This window comes from Lissotriton vulgaris, chromosome 4_1, assembly GCF_964263255.1.
Source record: "Lissotriton vulgaris chromosome 4_1, aLisVul1.2, whole genome shotgun sequence".
Classification (NCBI taxonomy): Eukaryota; Metazoa; Chordata; class Amphibia; order Caudata; family Salamandridae; genus Lissotriton; species Lissotriton vulgaris.
Genome location: NC_141691.1, coordinates 1,905,264,903 through 1,905,274,929, shown reverse-complemented (window position 1 = coordinate 1,905,274,929; position 10,027 = coordinate 1,905,264,903). Strand labels below are relative to the sequence as shown.

The 10,027-nt window shown below is 47.6% G+C and overlaps 1 protein-coding gene across 1 annotated transcript; it reads left to right on the top strand.

Annotated features, from left to right (window-relative positions):
- The first annotated feature begins 1,884 nt into the window (after positions 1-1,884).
- Positions 1,885-9,657, top strand: LOC147724698 (uncharacterized). The gene is made up of 2 exons (XM_086918092.1): positions 1,885-3,313; positions 9,554-9,657. Exons 1-2 carry the CDS (start codon positions 1,885-1,887, stop codon positions 9,655-9,657), a joined length of 1,533 nt encoding a protein of 510 aa, XP_086774218.1.
- Positions 9,658-10,027: the final 370 nt, after the last annotated feature.

The following is a 10,027-nucleotide window of genomic DNA, read 5'->3' as shown; positions in this document are numbered from 1 at the left end:
AATGTTGCTTCTATAGCCTTGCGCTGCACAAAAGGGGGTCGTTGTAAAACCTATCGGCTTACATGAACATGATTTCATAATTCCACTCACAAGAAAGTGTCACTCAAAGTGTCACACATAAGACAATGGAATGTCACGCATGAAAACATGGAAGTATCACTCTTAAGCAATCCGAGAGCTAACACCAGGCCAGAATAGATCACTCCAAAAATCACAAGATACTACAATCTGAACCAGTTTCCTGAGGCACTACAATGTAGAGCCCATTACTACTGAAGTCACTCAGATGCACTGCTCGGATGCCTCACACTTTGATGAGAGAAATTGGAGACTTTCCCAAAGTCACAAGTCGATGCCACCCGCATCTGCAGACGATGGCCTTTGTGCCGCTGCTCGCTTTTATTGGAGTGTTCAGCACAATCCTCATTGGATGCAGCTACCTACTCTCAAGAGGGACCTGCGCCTGTCTTTAATGGGTAAGTTAGTACCATTTATCCTGTCTTTTTTGGAATGCACATGTGTGTATTCCACTGCACCGCTCAGCCCAGTCCACCCACCCAGTGCCCCCTGCCGCCTACTACTATTCCGAGCCTCTTAGTAAAGTCATTTATACAAACTTATTTTTTTGATTCATTCAATTGTTCCATCGTTGGGGCGAGACCGGATCAGAGACGGCAATGGCCACTTAGAACTGCAGCTCAGTGCCGCCCCATGCGCCAGGGCCCAAAAGGATGATTACAACCACCTAAATCCTTCAGAAAATAGAAATTCCGAGATGAGAAGCCCCCTGGCACGAGCAGAGCCGAAAACTTGCAGAAAGAACCCAAAGCCAGTGCCCATAATCAATCATGGCAAACTCCAGGACCCCGACTACAAGATGGCGGCCGTCACTCATTAACCCGATGTAAGCAGCTCTGAGTGAAGAACTGCTTTGCCACCGGGTCCCCTGCACAGGAAGAGACTCTAGAGCAGCCACAAGGTAACCGTTGTGTTGAAGACAACTCGAGATGCCCATTTGCGCACATCGCCAAACCCTGCTACACTGTGTGCGGCTCCGACACCGGGAAGAACAGAGGCGCTCCCGGGGCATTGAGACGGCCTGAGAGTGATCGAGTTGCAGCTGCAAGGCGGGTGGAGACATGGGCTGGTGGCGGTAATTGTGTGGCCTGCGCAGCCTTCGGCGGTCACCCTCTGAGCCCCGCGCACACGCCAGAGATCGCAATTTTATGGCAAGACCGGAGGCTCCTATTATGCTTTCTTATCTTGCTTTAATTACACACAGCAGCCAAGATAAGTAAAAGACTACAGTTCCCAGAGGGCCAGGGGACAAACTGGGCCATGGGACTGAAAAAACGTGAGAATACATTAGCCAATCACAATGAACCTATCAGATAAAGACCCTAACTGACTGCGCAGCTTCCTCTTTTCTTGCTGCTCGCAGTCAGATAAGTGCCTTTATCTTTGCTCTCAGTACTTTTATGCTTTGTTTTACATTTATTGTGACCGCTTGTGATATATTTGCATTGTGCCTGTTCAGCGCGCCCTCGCGCTAGTACTTTTGCGCTATTCGCGCGTGGCTACTCGAAGCTCCGGCGCTTCGTTTCTCTCCCCCCCCCCCCCCGTTTTCAGACGCTCTTGGTAGCGTCTTAGCGCGCGCGTCTTCGCGCGCCTTTCTAACCTCTTTCAGGGTTTCTCTCTCTCTCCGGTCACCGTCCTGCGTGTGACTGCTGCTCCGCCCTGTGCTCCAGCCTCTGTGCCTTCGAAGCTCCCTGTGAAGACGTCGCTTCACGCTCTGCCCAGCCCACCGCTTGTACACGCCCCCGCTCTGTCTATTAACCCTCGCCTACCTCCTGGGTGATATTTTGGCTCTCTGACAGCCTAATTATGGAACGTGATAGTTCCTCAGAGGAAGTCCCTTCCCAGGAATCTCATACTTTTAAAAGGGATTTAAATAAATTCATTAATAATTCAGTGGAAACAGCTGTGGAAGTCTCTATGAAGAGAATGTCAAAAAACATGGAAAATTCAATGTTAAGCATCATGTCCAAAATGTTGGCCCAGTCTGCGGGGGAAAGCAGAAAGAAAAAAGTGGAATTCTCTGCTCAATCTCGTGCCCCTAAAAAAGCGTCTTTGATTAGCGAGTCTTCCTCGCACTTGACTGAGGACTCTGTTCCTCCCAGGCCTCCTTCTAAGGAGGGGTTTGTTGGCCCCGAGGGTAAACGCAAACAAAAAGAGAAACATGCAGAGTCTCCTAGGAGAAAATTGGTAATTTCCACTATATTGGACACAGATGACGATGATGATGATGCTAATTTCGATGACGCTGACCAATTGATTGACCTGTTTGATACTACTGACCCTTCCCCCCCCCCTGCTAAATCTGCCAAATTGGATTCTTTTTCTTTTGAGCCTGTTTTTGACTCTGAGGGTTTTCCCATGTTTGATCCCTCCACTATTCGTCACCCTAATTCTACCAAATGGTTCCCTTCTCACCATGTGGGAGAATATATCTCTGCGAGGCTGCGTCTCCCTTTGGAAGCACCGGTAAGAGCCAGGCTTAAATCTGAATGTCCTAAGCCTTCTCTTCCAGACAAAATTACGATGGTCCCTTCCATCGACCAACCTCTCCTCACTTTCTTCTCCAAGTTCGGCAAGGACCCCCGCAGAGGGGTGGATAAAGCTTGGACCACTTGCCAAGACAAACTATTGGATATTGTGGGCCCTCTCGCCCGTATCTTTGATTTAGCGGAAGCTGCCCGCTTAGAGGGTTCTGAACTTTCTGCAGAAGACGTCTCCATGTGGGCTCAACGCGCCTTCTGCCTTCTAGGAAATGCTAACTCCGCAATCACTCATGAACGCCGTAAAGGTCTCTTAATCAAATTGGATCCTAAACTTTCAAATCTGGCTCCCATGGATCCTGGCCCCAAGGCGAATGGTCTCCTCTTTGGAGAATCTCTGGTTCGTGACCTTAGTAGATTTGTTTCTACTTTTGCTTCTTTGGACAAAGCCCAGCAAACAGTAAAGAAGGTCTTCGCCCCTCGGGTTTTTGGACGGGCCGGCAGAGGCAGGGGTCGCTCTTCCGGCCGTCCCTACAACCAAGGCTCCAGAGGTTCGTCCAACAACAACCAGGACTACAAGCCTCAATTCTATCCCCAACGTGGCCGTGGCTTCAGAGGCAAAGGTCAACGAAACTATCGTCAAAACTCCAACCAACAAGGTAAGCCTTTCTTCTTCCCCTCCTGTGGGGGGTCGCTTAAAACTGTTTCTTCAAAAATGGTGCACCCTCAGTTCAGATCCGTGGGTCTTAAACACGGTACAAGGCTACCTGATAGAGTTCCTTTCCCCTCCCGTCCAAACTTCTCTTCCCCCCCCTCTCGTTTTTTCAACTATGATGGCATCTCAAATTTCAAACGAGATCGAGGCTCTTCTCCTCAAAAGAGCAATTCAAGTTTTTCCCTTCGACTCCTCAGGCTTTCTAAGCTCAATTTTTCTTGTTCAAAAGAAAAACAAGAAGCTCCGCACGGTCATCAATCTGAAATGGTTCAATCAGTTTGAAGTTTACCGCCATTTCAAAATGGAGACCATTTTACATTTGAGGGACACTCTTCGTCCCAACGACTGGATGGTCCGTCTCGATCTTCAGGACGCATACCTCACGGTCCCCATCCATCACTCTCAATGGAAATTTCTTCAATTCCAGTGGACAGGTATCAACTATTGTTTCACCTCTCTTCCCTTTGGCCTATCATCCGCGCCCTGGTGCTTCACAAAGCTTTTGAAACCAGTGGTCGCCTATCTTCGATCTCTTGGCATAAGACTAATTATTTACCTGGACGATATCCTTCTCATGAATTCGGACAAACAGTCTCTCCTCTCCGACCTTCTTTTGACTCAGTCCCTTCTCCTAGATCTGGGTTTTCTCATCAACAAAGACAAGTCGTCTTTGACTCCTTCTCAGAACACGGAGTTCTTGGGGTTCCTGGTGGACTCTGCTGCAGCGTCCCTTCGCCTCCCCCTTTCCAAGGTTTCCAAGATCAAAGCGGAGATCCTATCTGTTCTTCAGTCCTCTCTTTTGTCCCTCCGATCTCTTGCACGGATTGTCGGCCTTCTCTCCTCTTCCATTCAGGCCATCTTTCCGGGCCCTTTCCATTATCGTGCTCTTCAGCGCCTGAAAATCCGTCACCTTCGTCAAGGCCTTGCATATTCAGATCTCGTGGCACTAGACCCCGAGTCCCGCACCGAGCTTCAATGGTGGATAGACCATTTAGATGCGTGGAACGGGCGCACTATCTTCGCCACGGCCCCAGATCTAGTCTTAGAATCAGATGCAAGCCTGTCGGGCTGGGGCGCCCGGTGTGGACCAATCTCGACTGGAGGTTCATGGTCCGCAGAGGAGTCAAAGTTGCACATCAACTGTTTAGAGATGCTTGCAGGTTCCTTTGCGATCAAAAGCCTTTCCAAAAACAGGATTCACTGTTCTATTCTCCTCTGCATGGACAATGTATCTGCGGTCCGCTACATCAACCATCTTGGCGGAACACGGTCCAAACCCCTGGCGGACTTAGCAAAGAGTCTATGGGAATTTTGCCTCGCCCATCATCTCTCTCTGACTGCCGAGTATCTCCCTGGAGATCTCAACAGCGTGGCGGATTGGCACTCGAGATTTCTTCGAGATTCCAGCGATTGGAAGCTTTGTTCATCCGTTTTCCTCTCTCTTTCCCATCTTTGGGGCCCTTTCTCTATCGATCTTTTTGCTTCCCGTCTCAATTCCCAATTGCCCCGGTTCTACAGTTGGCGCCCGGATCCCCTGGCTTTGGCGACAGACGCTTTCCTGCAGGATTGGTCTCGTCATCTTCATTATGCCTTCCCTCCTTTTCTGATGATCAACAGGGTTCTTTCTCAGGTTCGCCGCCAGTCCTCGTCCCTGGTTCTAATTGCCCCCTTCTGGCAAGCCCAGGTTTGGTTTCCGACTCTTCTCGAGATGGCAGTGGACTTCCCGGTCCTTCTTCCCTCTTTCGGGGGCCTACTTCTCAATCCTCAGGGCGAACAACACAGTCTCATTCTCGACTCCTCCCTGCAACTCTCGGCCTGGAAAGTTTCCGGCCTTCCCCTTCTGACGTCCTCATTTCACAAGAGGCTTCGATCTTCATCAACCAGGCTTGGGCTCCGGGAACATCCAAAGCATACAGATCCGCCTGGTCTCTTTGGACAAGCTGGTGTTTGGAAAGGGACCTCAATCCCATTTCAGCCTCTCTGAATTTCATAATTAATTTCCTTGGTTCACAAGCCAGTGCCGGTAAGGCTTACCGCACCATCAATCTCTATCGCTCTGCCATCTCCCTATACCATTCCCAAATCGATGGTAAACCAGTTGGTGCTCACCCTATGATTTGTCGTCTACTCAAGGGTGTCCGTTGTGCGAAACCTCCGTTGGCTAAGTATACCTCTTTATGGGATGTTACAGTGATATTTAAATTGTTTAATGATTGGCCAGACAATGCTGTTCTTTCGCTAAAAATGCTATCTGCTAAACTCACCATGTTACTGTGTCTAGTTTCCATTAAAAGAGTTTCTGATGTTAAGGCTCTAGATGTTTCTGCTCGCCAATATTCTCCTTCAGGTGTGCTGTTTCAGATACGCAGACGTACTAAGACTAATTTGGATTCAGTGTTTTATCCTTATTTTCCAGCTCATCCCAAACTGTGTGTGGGACAATGTTTAAAAGTGTACGAACACCGAACTGCTGATCTCAGAACGCCCTCTCTTTCTCAACTCCTTATTTCCTTTCGTAAACCCCATCTTCCTGTCTCTTCCCCTACACTTGCCCGTTGGGTCCGTTGGGTCATGTCTCTTGCCGGAATTGATGTCTCCGTTTTCGGGGCTCATTCGGCCAGGGGAGCCATGGCTTCTACAGCCTTTTGGTCTGGCTCTCGTCTGGAAGACATTCTGAGATCAGCAGACTGGTCAAATGACAGTATATTTCGCATGTTCTATTGTAAACCTGTTCATACTGTGGCTTCTGATATTGTTAATATGCTTTAAACAAGCATAATAGGAGCCTCCGGTCTTGCCATAAAATGTAGATTTTTCTAGTATTCATGACGGAAAATCTTAATTTTATTAAAGACACGGAGGCGAGTATTATCCCGCCGCAACATTTCTTAACATTTGTTCTCCCTCCCTACAGCGAATCCAGCCTTGCCACCGGCTTCATCTTAGAAGATCTACCCTTCAACTTCTTCGATCTTCTCCTTCGAGTGCTCCAATTCCAATGCTCCCGGATCCTCCTCCTGGACTCCTGTTTGGTCTTCTTCCTTGGATTCCCCTGATACAAGACTTATGTTCCTGGACTTTGGCTATATCCTTAATTTTATTCATTTTCCCTTTGTTTAATGACTATACTTGATCTGCTCGCCAGCGAAAAGAGGAAGCTGCGCAGTCAGTTAGGGTCTTTATCTGATAGGTTCATTGTGATTGGCTAATGTATTCTCACGTTTTTTCAGTCCCATGGCCCAGTTTGTCCCCTGGCCCTCTGAGAACTGTAGTCTTTTACTTATCTTGGCTGCTGTGTGTAATTAAAGCAAGATAAGAAAGCATAATACTCGCCTCCGTGTCTTTAATAAAATTAAGATTTTCCGTCATGAATACTGGAAAAATCTACATTATCTGGGCACAGCAGCGGTACCCCCTTGGGATAGACAGCTTTGCACTGCAACCATTTGGTTGCTTAGAAGCAACACTATTGGAGCTTGAGGGGTAGTTTACACATCCTCGAGCCCCCGTATTCCTGAAACAAAATGCTAAGAGCAGGGGTAGTCAAGTACCCACTGGTGGCAAGCAGGTTGGGCCAGAACTGCCTGCTGCAGTCTGGGAAACTGAATCAGAAGATAAGCCTACCCAAGGCAACAAGGCACTGGGATACAACTGTTGTGCACCACTGCAGCGATCTGGTAAGTGCACTCCCCCCGGATTTATCAGTAGGTAATTTGAGAGCTCAACTATTTTGAACAAGGTGGGGAGGAGCACACTATAGGAACAACCAAGAACTCAGGGAGGCCAGAGAATACCCAGCGTGAACCGTGCTGTCGGTATCTGCACATCCACCCCAAGACGACAGTCTTGATCCTTGGAGGCCCTATCCTTATAGTTGGTGCAAACCCGCTGTGGGGGATCGCTAGAAGCGGATATAGAGGCATGTCTAACCAGCGTCTCCATACCACGCAGATAGGCTGACTCGACTCCCCAGTGGCAAATTGGAATGGTGCGCAAAGACCCTAAGCAGAAGCAACTGCAGTTTGAAGTCCTGCCAAAGACGGATACTAAGCAACCCTCTACAATGGCGGAGACACGTACAGATTTATTTGAAGCAAGTTAGGAAGGACTACCGGTCTGACTAACAATACACGGCAGAGCTGCATTGCGTACTACTGGGCAAAACTGCAAACACTTGTTCACATAGTTAGATATTGTTGATGTGGGGTAAAGGTTAATTCATACATTCGGTGCGTGTGGTCCCACATGGCGTTGCCACCTCCCCTTGTTGGAACACAATGACACTAAACTTGGGGGAATTGCCATGACGGCTTTATATGCAGCAACAGTTAAGGGGGAGGTATAGGGACATCACTCAGTGGACAGTGACCGAGTGAGTGTGGGGGAGGGGGGGAGGGTTTAGAATTGTTTGATCATACAGTTGATGCAGATTTGCTTTTTTAGTTGTTATTTTGTTGTATCATTACTAAAAGGCAGGTACGGCACAAATGCACTAACTTTCAGTTATGGCACATAAGGTAGAAACACAATACAGCACAAGCATTACACTTTTGACCTGGAACATTCATTGGCTGAACAGCTCTAAGAAGTATAGGTTAGTACTCCAGTATACACAACACACAGCAGATATAGTATATCATCAAGAAACACATCCCTCACCATTTTCCCCGTCGAAATTTGCATCTACTTGGGGTACACAGAGATATTTCTCCAACTACAGTTAACGTGCTAGAGGGGTAGCCATACTGATCAGTCGAAGAGTGCCGTTTACGCATCTAGATACAATATCGGACTCGGTGGGCGGTTCTTGTTGGTAACAGGAACAATAGCAGGCCACAAAGTCCTATCGGTTAATGTGTATGCCCCAAACACTGATGATTTCGCCTTTTTTGAATATCTGCAGGCACACATAGACAAATTAGCGATAGGCCACATAGAGTTGGGAGGAGATTTAAAGATATTACTAGACCCAGTTCTGGATAGCACGGAGAAGGCCCCCACAAACAAACCCAGATCTCTCAAGATTCTACAAGACTTGTGTCAGGACCATGATATGGTGGACACATGGAGATATCTGAATCCTTCTATCTCTGAATACACCCATTACGCATAACAGCACAACACATGGACAAGGTTAGATTATTGGCTGCTCACCAGACCTACAATAGCATGGATTCATGGGATGAAACACTTACCCTGTACATTATCAGACCACTACACAGTGTCTCTTTTGTTACGCCTCTCAACTGAAGGGGGATTTGAGCAGCAGTGAAGGTTTCCTTCCATGGCATAAAAAGACCGGGTATTTAAAGACGAATTGCGCACAGCAATAGAGGACTATTTTGTAAATTATACCGGATCAGTCACAATGTATGCAGTCCAATGGGAGGCCTTTAAGGCATGCATAAGGGAGGTCTGCATATCCACACACACTGGAGTTCTGAGGGATATAAGGAGATGGCTGGCCAGAATAGAAAACGAACTACAACTGCTCAACAGCTCAAAAGAGACCTACATACACCGCAGGACAGAGTTGTTGGCAGAATACAGAGATGAAGATAGTAGAGAGGCGTTATACCGATGGAAGTACGCCGCAGCTCGTAGGTATGGGGAAGTGGAGAGACCAGGTTGCACTCTAGCGAGGTTGCTCAAGCCTCGTTACTCCCAGAATTACATCACCAAGCTACGCGATGAGGAAGGGCAAATCATAGCTAGGAACACTGACATCGGGTGCACACTCCTGTCATATTACACAGAGCCATATGCCACTAAATCAGAGGCCACTATGGCCGACATTAAGAAGTACCTAGATGAGATCGCCATAGTCTGGCTTCCGGAAGCACATAGGAACTTTTTGAGTAAACCTTACTCAGTTGAAGAGATAGAACGAGCTATTGAAGCAATGGATGGTTCTAAAGCACCTGGTTTGGACGGGATCCTCTGGATTTTTTTCAAAACTTACAAAACACTCCTCACCCCACCTCTCCTAGAAGTTTATGCTGAAGCATTAAAAACTGGCACCCTCCCACCCTCATTCAGGGAAGCGGTGCTAGTGTTACTCCCAAAGCCCGGTAAAGATTCTGAGAAGTGCGGATCGTATCATTCGCTATCACTCTTAGATTTTGAATATAAAATCTTGGCCAAAATGATGGCAACTAGGTTATCGCTCTTAATGGAGCAGATTATAGCACCCGCCCAATCTGGATTCGTTCGGCACAGTCCACTGCGCTTAACCTTAGGACATTCTTTTCAGTAATTAACAGAATAAATCCCTTTTTAGATGCAGAGAAGGCGTTCAACTCTGTGGAGTGGTCTTTTTTACAAGCCGTGCTGACCAAGATGGGCATCCCAAAGAGCTTTGTAGATTTAGTGAGACTACTGTAAGCAGGCCCATCAGCCAGCATCTGCTTCAATGGCACAATAACAGAACCATTCACAGTGTATATCGATACCCCGCAAGGCTGCCCTCTATCCCCCTTACATTTTATAATAGCTATGGACCCCCTCATATGTTATTTTCATAAGGATCATCTACACAGAGGGCTCCAAGTTAAACATGGCCCTGTGCTAGTGACGTTATACGCCGACGACGTGGCATTGTACGTTAGGAAGTCTGAAGAGAATTTACAACCGCTGCTAAGAGAAATAGAGCACTTCGGAGCATTGTCTGGCCTCAAAATTAACTGGGGTAAATCAGACCTATTCCCCCTGGCCAACGTTCCTAACCTTGAATGTGGGGAGTTCCTAGTGCGAT